General features: G+C 40.5%; 1 protein-coding gene across 2 annotated transcripts in view; it reads left to right on the forward strand.

Annotated features, from left to right (window-relative positions):
* The window catches only part of Atp13a5 (ATPase 13A5), a 130,545-nt gene that overhangs the window by 71,009 nt on the left and 44,118 nt on the right, over positions 1–15,418 (forward strand). For both annotated transcript variants that reach the window (XM_005071584.4, XM_013114603.2), the window contains exons 15-17: positions 6,965–7,051; positions 7,690–7,846; positions 12,172–12,289. In XM_005071584.4, coding sequence (XP_005071641.1) covers positions 6,965–7,051; positions 7,690–7,846; positions 12,172–12,289 — 362 coding nt within the window. The remainder of the gene's footprint in view (positions 1–6,964; positions 7,052–7,689; positions 7,847–12,171; positions 12,290–15,418) is intronic.

Raw genomic sequence — 15,418 nt, forward strand, 5'->3', positions numbered from 1 at the left:
CCCAGCTCCCTCACTTTCCCCTCTTTCCCCATCCCCTAATCCCCACCCAATCCCCACTCTGCCTCCCAGGGAGGGCGAGGCCCTCCATAGGGAATCTCTAAAGTCTGTCATCCAGGGCAGGGCCTAGGCCCTTACTCATGTATCCAGGTTAAAACAGCATTTCTCAATGTGGAATGGGGTCCCAAAATTCATGAGTTAAAACAGCATTTCTCAATGTGGAATGGGGTCCCAAAGTTCATTTGTATGCCAGGGATAAATACTGATCTACTACCCCAAGCCCCATAGATTACTGAGGCCTCTTCTTTTTAAGTGTGCTTTAAGAAATTAGGTGCCTCAACACTGAACACCATATCTTTACATTTTCTCACCTTCCTAATGAATATTTTCTTTTAGTATCATGTAGTGACCTCCTTTATCTCTTCTTACTAACTTTGAGTTGAAATCTACTTTGTCAAATGTAAGACTGGCTAATTCTGCCCTGCCTGTTTTCTACATCTACTTGGTGCAGCCTTTATAGTCTTCCATTCTTTGATTTCCAGGTTTTCTGTGTGTTTACCAGTGAAATGTGAAGCCATAAAATGGTTGGATCTTGTGCTCTGATTCAATCATCCAATCTGTATCTTTTAATTAGAAAGTTGAGAAAATTAATATCCAGGATTATTATTGAGATATATTACTATTTCCTGTAGTTTTGTTTATTGTTTTTCAAGTTGAAAACTGTTTATTTTTTTTCATGGAGCATTGGGGCTTGCCAATTTGTTGAACTAGGTATTTTTTTGTTCTTCCCATGGAATTTTCTCTTTCTTGCTCTATCATGTTGAAACTATCTTCCTCCTCTGTATGTGGAGTTCTTATACATATCTTCTATAATTCTGGCTAAGTGGCTATGAGATACTTGGGATGTCTTTACTTCTTATTTAAGTTAAAAAGTAATTCTACTGTACATAATAATTTTGGATGGAAGTTTCATGTTTCAGGGCTTGAAATACTTCCTTCCTGCTTTCCTGGCTTTAGGATGTTCTGCTGAGAAGTTTGATGCTATTCTGATAGTTCTGCTGTTGCAAGTAAGTTAGGATTTCCCTCTTCCAACTTTAAATATTGCTTCTTTCTTCTCTTATTTTAACATTTTAATAACAATCTATCTTGAGATGTTCTTTTCCAGCCATTCCCATTTAGAGTTTTAAATGTCATAATGTACCTATAACTATACTTATACACATATATCAGGTACATATCCCTACATTTTGAGAACTGAGTTCTATAATTTCATTTAATAATTCTTCTATACTTTTAATTTTTATTGCAACCCCTCCTTCTACCCCTATGAATTCTTTGTTTTGTCTGTTCATCATGTCCCAGACTGCTTGCAAGTTGTGATCATTTGTTTATTTTTTAATTCCTTTCTGAATGTAACATTTTGTTGACCTTATCTTCTATCCTTGGTATTCTTTTTCTGTTTGACCTAGTCTATTGGTGGTGCTTTCCATTGGGAGGTTTTGTTTATTGTTGTTTGTTTTTGTTTTTGTTTTTTGACTGATTGAAGTCTTTCATTTCCAACATTTCTGATTTTTAATTTCTTTAACATCTCAATTTCCATGCTGAATCCCCTGTCCCCACCCCCTCTGTGTGTGTGTGTGTGTGTGTGTGTGTGTGTGTGTGTAAAGGTATGTGTGGAGGGTAGAGGACAACCTTGGTATCAGTCTTCATCTTCCACACAATCTCTCCATTTGTTCCTGTGTACCTGAGACTGTCTTGCCTACCAGCTCTGGTGAATTTTCCTGTCTCTGCCTTCCATCTCACTGTAGGAACATTGGGTTTAGAGACAGGTGGTACTGTGCCTGGCTTTAAGTAGATTCTGGACTCAAGTCTTCATTCTTGACAAGTGCTTTACCTACTGAGCTATGTCCCCAGCCTCTGAATTGATTTGCTTGCTTCATTCATCTGCTTGTTTAATCTTCCATGAAGTCACTGAATATATTTAAAAGTGGGATTTTGAATCAGTTGTTTGGGATTTCAGTGATTTGTTAGTTTTGATTTGGGCGTTTAGGAACTGTAAACCTGTGGTGCTTTGTTTTTGCTTGTGACTTGCACATCTGTTTGGGTAGAGAATCTTTCCTGGTTTCCCCCATCTTTCATTCCTTTTGTTTCATGTGGATCTTCTTACTGAGAAATTTTCTCTTTAGCTTATGATCTCTACCATTTAGAGGAAAGAAACAAAGAGTGGTAACAAAAGCAATGATTTGTCAGTGATAAGGTAATACAGTAAAAAGCAATTAGGTACATCATTTATATTCCCAATAAAGTTAGAGCTATTGATAGGATAGGGTAGGTATTAAAAGATTATTAAGACTAGAGGTGTTAATAATGAAGAGGTGAAAATAAGGAGAAATGAAGTAGGAATAAGAAATAAAGTACATAGGCTCAAGCCTTGAGAAATAAGGGAGGACAGGATAGAATAGGTACAGATAAAGGATAATTGTAAATCCCAATCAAGAGACATCAAAACTGAAACGAAAATAGAAGAGCAAAACATAAAAACAGTATACCAGAAGTCACTATTTTTTTCCTTTCTGGGATGAATGTTGATTCCCCTACCCTAGGTCATCTTTGAAGCTTGCTCTGCTGGTGAGAAGGCAGCTGTTATCTGTCTGTGCTAAAACGGGTTAGAGAAGAATGGCTGTATACAGTTTGCTTTCTGTGTATTTTCTCTGCTCCATTGAATTCCTGTGTGAACGTGACTTGAAAGCTGTTCCCAGATGCGTAGAATGAGCCTCTCTGGCCCCCTGCATGAAGCATCCTCTTGGCTGCTGTCTTTTCTCTTTACTATGCTGGTTGGTCCCACTTCCCACTGCATATTTCAATGTCTAAGATAGAGGCAGACTCATGCTTGTATTTTCATTTGCAGTTGGATAGCCTTATTTGTTCCCAAGGCTATCTTTTCTGGATGCTTTTCTGCCAGTGTCTACAGTCTGCACTTTGTGTTCAAGTCAACTCTATTTCCTTGTTTACAGAAGTTGAGAGCCATCAGACACTTAGTCAAGGGAGTGGGCCTTTGGATTAGGATATGTGACAATGCTGAATAGTCTTATCACCCTGGAGAAGCAGCTGGGTTGTAGTTTCATTTCTGTTGCTGTGATAAAAGTTCCCAGGACAACAACCCAGAGCCCAAGGATAGAACCAAACACAGCTGGCAAAAAATGTCAATGAAATGATTCCTAATGATATTCTGCTGTACTCATAGATTGGTGCCTAGCCCAGTTGTCATCAGAGAGGTGTGATCCAGCAACTGATGGGAGCAGATGCAGAAAACCACAGCCAAACACTAGGTGGAACCTGGGAAACCCTGCAGAAGATGGGGAGAAAGGGTTATAGGATACCAGGAGAATACTACCTACAGAATCACCTAAATGGGGCTCATAGGGGCTCACAGAGATTGAAGTGACAAACATGGACATGTATGGATCTGAGTTAGGTCCTCTGCATGTATGTTATGGTCGTGTAGTTTAGTGTTCTTCTTGGATTCCCAACAGAGGAAGTGGAGGGTGTTTCTGACTCTTTTGCCTGCTCTTGGGACTCTTTTCTTCCTACAGGGTTACCTAGTCCAGCTTTGGTATGCGTGCTTTTTTATTATTTATTTTTAAGTTTAAATTTAGATTAGAAACAAGGTTGCTTCACAAGTCAGTTCCAGGTCCCTCTCCCTTTCCCTCCCCTCCTCCCGTGCCCTCCCCTCATTATCCCCTCATTTCCCCAGGGAGGGTGATGCCCTCCATGGGGGTGTCCGTAGTCTGTCATTTCATCCAGGGCAGGGCCTAGACCCTCCCCCAAGAGTTCAGGGTGAGAGTGCATCTCACATTGTTGGATGGGAGTCCAAAGTTCATGTGTATACTCGGGATGAATACTAACCTACTGCCCAAGGCTCAATAAATTACCTAGGCATGTTTGTGCCTAGTCTTTTTGTAATTTGTTCTGCCATGTTTGGTGGATATCTCTAGGAGACCTGCTCTCTCTCTCTCTCTCTCTCTCTCTCTCTCTCTCTCTCTCTCTCTCTCTCTCTCTCTCTCTCTCTCTCAAGGGAAATGGAGAAAGAGTAGATTTAGGGGATGGGGGACTGGAAGGAATGGAAGGAGGAAACTGTGATTGGGATGTAATGTATGAGAGAAGAATAAGAATTAAAAAATAACTTGACAAAAAACAACTTAGGGGAGAAAGAAGTTTATTTCAGCTTAAAATTCTAGATTTTAGCCCATCATTGTGGGGAAATCAAGACAGGAACTTCAAATAACTAGACATATCACATCTATGATCAAGAACAGAGAGACATGAATGCACCCATGCTCACTTGCTTGCTTGTCTGTATTCTCCTTGAGTTATACCCTGTTGTACAGTTCAGATTCTCCTGCTTAGGGAATGATGCCACCCACAGTGGTCTGGGTCTTCTTGTGTCATTTAATTAAGCAAACCCCTATATGCATGGCTAACGGCCAATCCAATTTTGTTCTTAATTGAGACTGTCTTCTCAGATGATCCTAGAGTACTTCAAATTAATTAAATTAAATTAAAGCTAACTATCATCCAGAGTTTCTCTTAGAATCAGTCTCCTTAGCCCCAGCCTATGAGGTAGAGAGGCACAGTGGTACCTTCTCCAGCATCTGTCTCTGTAATACCTATGTTATTATTATAATATAATAATAATAATAATAATAATAATGATAATAGTAATGTTTGGATATTCTTTGGATAAACTCTGGTCTTATCCTAACAGGATCTGTCAACCTCTGTTTCAAAGAATTCTGCTGTGGAATATAACATGATATGAGAGTCCACAAGTCATAATTTGGAGATCTGCTCTTTAAACAAAGTTAAATGTTTTTATTAGGAATCTTCTTCAATATACTATGGTGAATTTTGAATATTTCAGGGAGATATAACACGTAGCATTCACAAAACCTATTTGACCCTAAATCCTTCTATGTAGCCCTTAAACTGATATCAACTTTCCCTGAGAACTTTGAAGAAACAATAGTCTAAATAAGACTCTCAAATGTGGCTAACAAACATTTTCAATGTGGAAATGCAATTAAGGAATTGAATTGTTAATTGCAGTTGTTTTTAGTTGACTTAAATATAAGTAGCCACAGTGGCCGATAGCTTCTATATTGCATAGCAGAAATTTATATGCCAACAAAGCTGAACCTTGTTCCACTGAGCTGGGTATGAATGGCAGTTGAAGGACACAAACCATAAACAAACCTGTTCTGGATGCTGCTGTGACAGTGAATATTGTTTTCTACCTGTCCCTCGCTGTGTGGATCTATAACTAGGACTATAGTCTCTTACCTCATCTGTGCATTTGCTATAATAACACCTCCCTCACAGACTTGGATGAGCACTGAGATTATGAAGGACTTTGGGCATTATAAAGTGACAAATAGAGAGTATTCATTAACAAGTCCCTTGATTAGCAACATTATGCTGCCCTCCAAAAAAAGGGTTCCAAAGATCCCTAAACTAATATGTAAAAGGCATGGAAAGGCTGAGATCTCAGGTAAAAAAGTGCTTGCCGAGTGTAGTCTCTAGAACCCAAGTAAAAAAAAAAGATGGGCATGGTGTCATGCACTTGCAATCCTAGAGCTGGGAAGGCAGAGACAAAGGGATCTCTGGGGATTGTTGCCCAAATAACTGAATCAGAGTCCTGGTTCCCAGTGGGGAGACCCTGTCTAAAACACATCACAGATACTGTGTGCACCTTCCTGCACACCAGGGTGTACACATGTACCTCACAGGAAAACATTTCATTTTAGTTGTGAATGAATGGAAACAAATGATTGCCAGAGCATGAAACACACATCACAAGAAGCTAATGCAAAGATGAGTAATGGAAATTTGGCTCTCTAGAAGGCCAGTGCATATGAAAGGAAACCTGATATAAAGGGAAACTCCTAAAATCAGTAAATTGATATGAGATTGTTGGATCTGAAGAGGGTTTTGACTCAAAGACAAGATTGTATCCAGTTTCCTAGATCTTAGTGAAGGCAAATCAAGGAACTACCTAAGGATCAGATTCCTTCCTAGCACCATTGGAAGAGATGCAGTGATGACCTGCAGCCATTGTTACTAGGTGTCACTTGGATCTTGATCCCAGTAATGTCTCCTACCTTCACTAATGATGTACACGGTGAGATCTTGAATGCACACATTGTGAGCTTGAATCTTTAATAGCACCTGTATAAGAACCGTCAAGATGGTCAAGATGGTCATACCCACCTCTAAACAAACAGTATTTTTCACTGAGGTGTCTGCTGGAGCCTTGAATTAAGTATCCTTTTGTTAGCTGGGAACTTTCTACACATAAAGGGGGAGGGGAAACATCCTTACAGATGATTAAGAAAAAAGTATAGTAAATTCATTTCCAGTATTTTGATATTGGTTGATGTTGACTTCTCAGCAATACTGATGTCTATATATGGAAATTTTATCCAAGGAATAAAATCCATTTTCAAATGTGCTTTCTAATTTGGTGGTGGTCAACGTGCTAGCTTTTTAGCTAACTAAATTAGACTAGTAACACAGGTGTGACATAGAAATGTGCCCTTGTGTTTATCTCAGGGCACAGCTGTTAACACAGAGGAGAGCTGTTGTGCTGAACATCACTGAAAAGCCGAACTGCTCACCCAGTCACTAGAGAGAACCCCAGGAAGAGCAGTTACCCTACAGCCAGCACTTCCCCATACTTCTTCCTATTCGAATGTAGTCACAGAATTCTTGGATTTTTGTCATTTCTACAACAAAGTCCTTATTGTAAATGAAAACAACAGAAATTTGGCAATGATGGTATTTGAGTAAATATCTGGGAAGAGAAGCTACATGAAAAGGGGTTTTTTGAAAATATTAGCACATTGTATACAGAAAACATTTCTTCTTGTTTGTCTCCAAGGAATCTTATAGACATTTCATTTTATAACAGAATTTGGAAGATTGCCAAGCAGCTCCCTGCAAATTTGGCATGTCAGATTCAAGCACAGTAATAAAACCAGGACCAAAAGCCAGTCAGGTATGATTTTCCTCCTTATGTCGTGTATTTCTTTCCCCCCAAACGCTGGAGAAGCATCTCTGGTTTTGTACATATTTTATGTCTCTACTGTTTAGATTTATCCTAACAAATTCCTTGGTTGGTATGGCCATGCCTGCAGTCCCGAATCCACTCATTAGTGTTTTCAGCAAACACTCAGTGAGTGTCCATACACGCTGGAGCACCGACTTAGACTTCACAACAAGCCCTGCTGGGTTCTGCATGGGAAGAGCACACAGTGGTCGGAAATCAATGCGAGTACAAGTCAGTGCCGTACACCCTGCCAAGTGTTGTAATAAAGGCTGACAAACGATCTGTGGGAGAGCAAAGCTGGGAATGAAGAGTGTTTCTGGGAGAAAGAAGCATCCCATCACAGAGGATGGCCTGGAAGGAGATTAGGACTTCTCCAGACAGCCACCAGTAAGGGCTTTTAAAACCAAATAACATATCGAGGGAGTCACCCTTGAATAGGCCCGAAAAATATAAGCATTATAACAAATATAATATGCCTTGATATGGCTGGGCACATTGGAGGCTATAAACTCTGTTGTTCAGTGTCCATGCCTCTGCCGAGTAATGCTTGAAGGCTTTCAGACTCCTTCTCTTTGATGTCCCTGCAGAGTCCTGTGGACGCCATCACCATCTTGCGCCAGTTTCCGTTTTCCTCAGCCCTGCAGAGGATGTCTGTGATTGCTCAGCTGGCTGGTGACCTTCATCTCCACGTCTATATGAAGGGTGCCCCGGAGACGGTGGCCAGGTTCTGCCGACCTGAAACAGGTACTGCCATGTTTTCCTTTCAAGAGTTAAAACCTTTTAAAAGGCCAAGCACAGGAGGCAAACATCTGTGCCACCACAGTAAAGCACATGAAGACATAAACCGCTAAAGCCAGTGAAGACTTGTAGGTAGGCTAACGTAGCAGGGAGACCCCGTGAGGCAGAGGGGAAGACTGGAAGGTGCAGAGGTAGAGAGTAAACATCTGGTCACAGTACAGTCAGAAGAGTACAGCCACAGTGGGACGTCATGGCAGGTGATATAGAACAAAACTGCAGGAGCATGGGCTGAATGACTAGGGAGGAAACGCAGGGTAATATTTGAACACTTGACCAGAGCTGAAGAACAGGGTACTCTCTTAACTCCAGGCAAGGGGAACAGAGTTTAGCCTGCTATTAGGAGCTCAGACAGAGCAATAGAAAGAAAATTGTGTGTGTGTGTGTGTGTGTGTATGTGTGTGTGCATGCATATATGTATATCTCTGTGTGTATGTATGTCTGTGTGTGCATGTGGATGTGTGTGTACGTACGTTTGTGTGTGTCTGTGTGTGCATGTGTGTATGTATGTGCATGTATGTGTGTATGTGTGTGTGCATGTGAGTGTATATATGTATGTCTGTTTATATTTTTGTGGTGTGTATGCATCTGTGCATGTATGTCGGTGTGTGTGTGTATGTGTATGTCAGAGGAAAACTTGTGACAGTCATTCTTTTCCTTCTACCATGTACCATGTAGGTCCCAGAGCTTTCTCTCAGGTCATCAAGCTTGGGATTTTCTATATGTTGAGCCATCTCCCCATCCTGGGAAATAGTTTAATTTATTTTTCTTTTATTGAAAATAGATTTTTTGTTACAATGTGTTCTGATTATGGTTTCCCCTCTCCTGACTACTCTCAGTTCCTCCCTGCCTCCCCTCCCATCAGATCCACACACTTTATGTCTCTGTTAGAAATGAACGGGAATCTAAGGAATAAAACAAAACCAAAAAATAAGAATAGGATAAAACAAACAGAAAAAGCACAAGAAACACATATAAATGCAGAGGCACACATGTTCACACACACAGGAATCCCATAAAAACATAAAACTGGAAGCCATAATATATGCAAAGGACCTGTAAGGTATTTTTTAAAAAATACAAGAAGCAAAAAGCCCTGGCACAACATTACTAGACAAGGAACCTCCAAAGACGCCACTGAGTTCATTTTGGTTGGTCGTCTACTTCTGGGCATGGGGTCTGCCCTTGAGAGTGGTCCCTTTACCTAGTGACACTCATTTGGAGAGAACTAGTCTTTCATTTGCAAGTGGTTACCAATTGGACCTCGCTTCTTTAGGGATGGGGGAATGTGTCTATTTCTCCTCTCAGCTCTAGGGCCCCATCTGGTTCAGACCTGTGCAAGCTCTGTGCATGCTGCCTCAGTCTCTGTGAGTTCATATGTACACTAGTTTCTCTATGATCAGAAGACCTTGTTTCCTTGGTCTTACACTCTTTACCTCCCTCTGGCTCTTATACTCTTTACACCCGCTTTTCCACACAGCTTTCTGAATCCTGGGAGAGGAATTTAATGGAGACATCCCATTTAGGGCTGAGTGTTCCAAGGTCTCTCACTCTGCACAGCGTCTGACCGTGGGTCTCTGTCTTTGCTCCTATCTGCTGCAGGAGGAAACTTCTCTGATGGTGGATGAGCCAGGCACTGATCTATGAATATAACAGACTGTGTTGGAGTAATTTAATTCTATCTTCCTTTAGTAGAACAATAGTATTAGGTTTCCCCTAGGTCCATGCCTATCTCACCACAGGTTTTGGGGCACCCAAGCAGTGTTGGGAATGGGTTCCACCTCATGGAGTGAGCTTTAAACCAAATTATATCTTGGTTGGAAATATTTTAAAAGAGAGATATTTTAGGGAGAAATGATTAGACTAAATTAGATGATATTAGATGGCTTTCCCAGCAATTTTTGTATTTTTGGTCCAGACTCTGAGATGAGCTGTGTTACTAATATTCTCCTAAACATATGCACATTCTAAGTGGTGGCCAAATTTATAGAAAATTTGTGCATTCAAATAAATTCACTTGGATGAAACAGGCATTTTTTCTCCTGGTTTTCATCTACTTGTTATGATTAGCTACCAACTGTGTCCAGAATTCTAGATTTCATGAATGTTTATTCTAACTTCTACATTTGGAGCTGTTTAATCTTAGAAGTCTCCCTTTCTTTTTTATTTTTGCTTTTTGAGACAGTGTTTTTCTATGTAGATTTGACTCTTCTGGAACTTGCTCTGTAGACCAGGCTGGCCTCGAACTCACAGAGACCCTCCTGACTCTTCCTCTCAAGTTCTGGGATTAAAGGTATGTATCACCACCACTCAGCAGAAATCTCCTTTTCTAGGTCAAGAATGAAGGACTTGCCTAGCATGCACAGGATATGTGTCTGATTCCCAGAATGGGAAAAAAAGATTCCTTTCCAGATTTTGATCTTCCTCATAAATCCCATTAACTATGTCTCCAACAAGGTGTAGAGTATATTTGGCTTTATTCTCTTTTGCTTTAAACCGTGTAGACTTCAGTGAGAATCTCCCTGTTGCCCCTGTGGTGTCAGGAAGAGTACAGCTTCCAATCTGCCATTCACAACAACCCATGCAATTCTTCATTTTGTGTTGACTTCCCTCTCTATAAAGACATGGAAGACTTGAATCTTCCTTGAGATTAGATCCATGCCTCTGGGAACACTTTAGAAATACTCTAGGTCTTAGATAAGTGGGAATGTAAGGTCCAGCCATCACTCATGTTGTGGATGGAAACCAAGGTGCAGAAGAGAGGCTTAATGCTTGACGTCAGAAAGTGAGTTGGGAGTAGAATGGAGGTTAAAACTTTGTTGCTTTACCACCACAGCCACTATTGCGCAATACTTCAGCTCTTGTCTGACAGTATCATATAGGAACATTGGAAGCCACAGAGAATTTATAAATACAAAAGCATAGTTAGGTCAAAACACATAAGAGCTGCATTGTGTCAGCCACCTTGTGCAGCAGGGATGCGGGCTGAGGACAAGGCTCAGTGGGTGAAGCCTGGCTCTGCAAGCCTGACAGGCTGAGTTTGGATCCCTAGAACTGACTTTTAAAAGCCGGGTGTGTAACGTAAGCATCTGTAACCTCAGTGAGCACCTACCAGGAGATGGGAGCCAGAGGCAGGTGAATCTTCAGCAGCTTGCAGGATGGCTAGCCTGGTTTAGGCAGCAGCAAACAAAAAGAGATGCTGTCTCAAAACGAGGAAAGTGTAAACTCAAAGTTGTCCTCTGACAGCCACACATGCACAATGGTACACACATACCTGCACAAGCATGCACACACACATATACACACTATATGCATATATAATATATATAATGTATACACATACATAAAATATATATATAACATATATTATATATATACATTATAGTAGGAGTGGGAAATATTTCTGTAAAGAGTCACTCAATGCATATTTCAGATCTTTCTGGCCACACAGGATCTGCATCAGCTAACCACCTCTGCCACTGTGTTCACAAAGCAATCATGGATAATAAACAAGGGAGTGGATATAGCTTAAAACTTTATTGACAAGAACAAAGAGTGTATCAAATGTAACCTGAACATTATCAACCCTGCTCGGGAAGACTGGCCATTTCCATTACTCTGATTTCATTCAAGAACACACGGTCGTGAGGTCTGTCCTTGTTGAACCCAATCAGTATATTACATGCTGGTGAGATTCATCTTGGTGAACCTAAGGGAGTTGCTACAACAATGCACCTCAGGCTGGGTGGCTTAAATGATAGAACTCTTATCTCTCATAGTATTGGAGGCTGGGCATTCAAGGTTAAGGTGCTGGAGAATTTGGCTCTGGTGAGATTAAGTCTCCTGGCTTGTGCATGCCTGCTTTACCGCTATATCCTGTGAGGAAAGAACATCTCTTATATCATTAATATTTCTATATATCAATATATAATATACAAGTATTATATATTAATCCCACTCATGAGAATTTCACCTTCATGACTTAATTACTTTCCAAAGGTTTGTTTCCAAACATAGCCATGTTGGGGATTAGGTTTTACCATAGTTTAGGACACAGAATCAGGGCTTAGCACAGCTGATGGACAGCACAGTTTTACCGCTGTTCTTCCTCATCTGAGTAACATGAAGCTGTCGGTGACCTGTGTCTGAAGCTCTGTGTTTTCTAGTAAAGCATTTTTATGAAGTGACAGTTGAAGTGCAGGAATGCATCCTGAAGGTGCTCGGGTGCTAGGTCATCTTCGCTGTGATCTGACACTCCCTCTCTCTCCTCACAGTGCCCAAGAATTTCCCACAGGAGCTGAGGAGTTACACAGTGCAGGGCTTCCGTGTCATTGCCCTTGCCCATAAAACTCTGAAGATGGAGAAGCTTTCAGACCTGGAACGTTTGGCAAGGTAAGGAACTGGAAACTAAGACTAGGGGGAGGGTCTTCACATTCCTGGTAGCAGCCCTGGAGGTGGACTGAGGACTGCTCCAGTCACTGGGAAGTTCTTGGATGGAGACCTGTTCTTATCCAGGCCTTTGTCGTGCAGATGGGCAACTGTGGGCAGGGCTTGCTCAGATCACATGGCAGTTTGTAACAGAATACATATAGCAGCTGTGATTTCACAGACATCCCTCCCCACATCTGACTTCTGCCCTGCCCTACACAGTATTCATCTTAATCGTGGGTTTTATCCCCTCACAAGTACAAATTCCTATCCCACCTCTGAACATCATGAGGCAGACTTAGTTTGGAGGTCTCACGTGTACATAGGTGTCACTCTAGAGAACACAGATGAAAAATTTGGAAGGTTTCCAGACCCTCCCTTTTCTCTAGAATTTCTCATGTCTTGGCTTTTTACTGGGAGGGAGGCAGTGAGTGCAAATTGAATTCCATATAGAAAATGAAACTCAGTATTTTTAATTACATTAAAGGGATGAATTGCCCTCCTTAGAGGATAATCTATACACTACATTCTTGCAGCCTTTAGAGGTTCATTTCAACTTGTCTACATTGAAAGAATAAGAAAACTAAATAGGTGACAGCCTATATAGTCCTTATATTTGATATACTATATTTATATTTCTAATCAGAGATTCTCATTCCTATATAATTGGCTCTATTGTATAGGGTGCCAGTGAATTTTGTTCAATGTTATTATGTACAACTTATATCTACCCAAGATAATTGGAGCCTTACATGTTATCTGTGTTCCCATTTATAAAACACAGGACTGGGTTATCTCCAAGGAACTTTTCAGATAAGTCATTTTTATCTTTGAAATAGAATCATGGAGCTCATTCAGATATATGGGTGACATCCTCAGCTCTAACATTCCAGATGTTGGCTAACCTTGAACAAACATAAAGATCCGTACCACATGGGATGCTATAATTTTTCATACACAAATTTGAATAACAGTGTTAAGGTCACGAGTGAACCAGAGATTCACGTAGTAGTGATAGAATGTAGACAGCTCAGCTGTGACACACAAACACAGCTGTATTCTCATTTAAGAGCCAGTGGGGATGCACACTATTGGAAATAAAGCAAAAACAGGAACAAAAAGCAGTAAGCCATGCTATCTTCCCACCCATTACAAGTTTTCCCAAGAGGTATCAGGAGTCCAAATGTTTCATGTTATGTTGTTGTTTTTCTTGAAAAGGGTAAAATAAACATTGTTTTGATGTTATTAGGATAAAATAATAATTACCAAAATTTTTCCAATGAGGAAAATAAAAGTTCTTGAATACTGGAGTCACCAAAGGAAATTAAGAGAGTTTTTGTTTTGTTTTGTTTTGTTTTAGATAACTTAGAAATAACCCAACACTGAATGGCAGAAGAAATGCTTCCTTAAGACCTAATCCTTTCTTGGTTTAGTAAATATCTATTAACTTGCCATCTATGTTAGATGTTCAGGAACTACAGAAATGAATAAAATTAACTCTGGGACCCCAAGAAGTTCCTATCTTAATTGGGGAAATAGATAATAAAGTACATCTATAATACATTGTCTTATTGGTCTTAAATATCTCAAGAGAGGAGGAATGAATTAGGTAGAATGAACACACTACTGTTTCACCTAAGGGGTCAAAGATGTCCTCCAAGGAAGGCATTTAAACAAAGATGTGAGTCAAATAAGTGCAGGCAGTCCTCACCGGAGGCTGAGCATTGAAGAACAGGACAGTGGGTGCAATTGCTGAAGCCGTGATACAACAGCAAGAGGCCCCCATGCCCAGAGAACTGATTGAGGTGATGAACTGTGATAGCACTCTTTTATTTTTGCCATTGTGCCCATTGCTTGGTGTCATGTCCATAAAAAGTGTTGCCAAGACAGATTTAAAGAAAACGTACCCTTGTGATTTCACCTGGGAGTTTCAGTTTTCAGTCTTCTGCTGATGCCTTCAGTCCGTTTCTGGTTGTTCTTTGCAGGCTGAATTGATCACCTCTGCATTGCTAGGACCCAATACCTGACAGACACAATTCAGGGAAGAAGCGCTTATTCTGGCACTCTATTTCAGAGGGATTCTAGGCAGTCATGGCAGGGAAAGCAGATGAGAGTACCTCCATCTGCTCTGCAGGAGTGGGACACAGAGAGAGTCCTACGACAGCCACCAGGAAGCAAAGAGCACAGGGCTAAACCAGGCTTGTCCCCAGCAACCTATTTTAATAAGAAATCACTATTTAAAGTTTATCAGGAGTATAATTTCATAATAAAAACATTAAGTATGATTTTTAAAGGAACCAAGGACATAAGTAGACACTTGTCTAAGACATGTGTTATACATGGGCATAAAATGCATAAAACAGCATTGAAATTCATTCGGTGAAAGGAAAATCCAAACCACAATGAGATCATTACATGCCTATTAAGATGGCTGGTTAGGGACTGAAGAGATGGCTCAAAGATAAAGTGTCCTTGCTGTCTTGTGGGATCAGTTCCCAGAACTACATGGTGGCTCTCAACCACCCATAATTCCAGTTCTAGGAGATCTGACACTGTCTTCTGGCTTCTCTGGCATCAGTCACACATGTTGTGGGCACACATACATGTGGAAAAAATTCACACACATAAAATAAGAATAAGTGAATCTATTAGAAAGATGGCTGACTGAAGAGTTGTGAGGGTGTGGGGATGTTGGGTCCTCTTCCACTACTAATAGGAGTGAGAAATTAGGTAACTGCTATGGAAAACAGAACCAAGTTTTTAAATGAGTTACTTATGATCCAGAAACCCCCTAATCCTATATCTGGACAATAAGAATTGAAGCCGGGATCTCAGGGGGACATCCAATTCCCACATTTTTTACAGGATTGTTTATGATAGCCCCAATACGGAAGAAACCTAATGATCCATCAATGAATTAAAAAAATTTAGTCTATACAAGCAATGGGATATCATTTAGCCTTTCAAAAGAAGGAAATTCAGGGAGCCATGAGTTACTGTGCAGACACAGCCAAGTCCAAGAGCCATTCCATGCAAAACCAATCCTGAAAATGACAGAAACAGCATTAAGAAATCCCAGTCACATGGCAATAA

The sequence above is a fragment of the Mesocricetus auratus genome, unplaced genomic scaffold (genome assembly GCF_017639785.1).
Source record: "Mesocricetus auratus isolate SY011 unplaced genomic scaffold, BCM_Maur_2.0 Super-Scaffold_100008, whole genome shotgun sequence".
Taxonomy (NCBI): domain Eukaryota; kingdom Metazoa; phylum Chordata; class Mammalia; order Rodentia; family Cricetidae; genus Mesocricetus; species Mesocricetus auratus.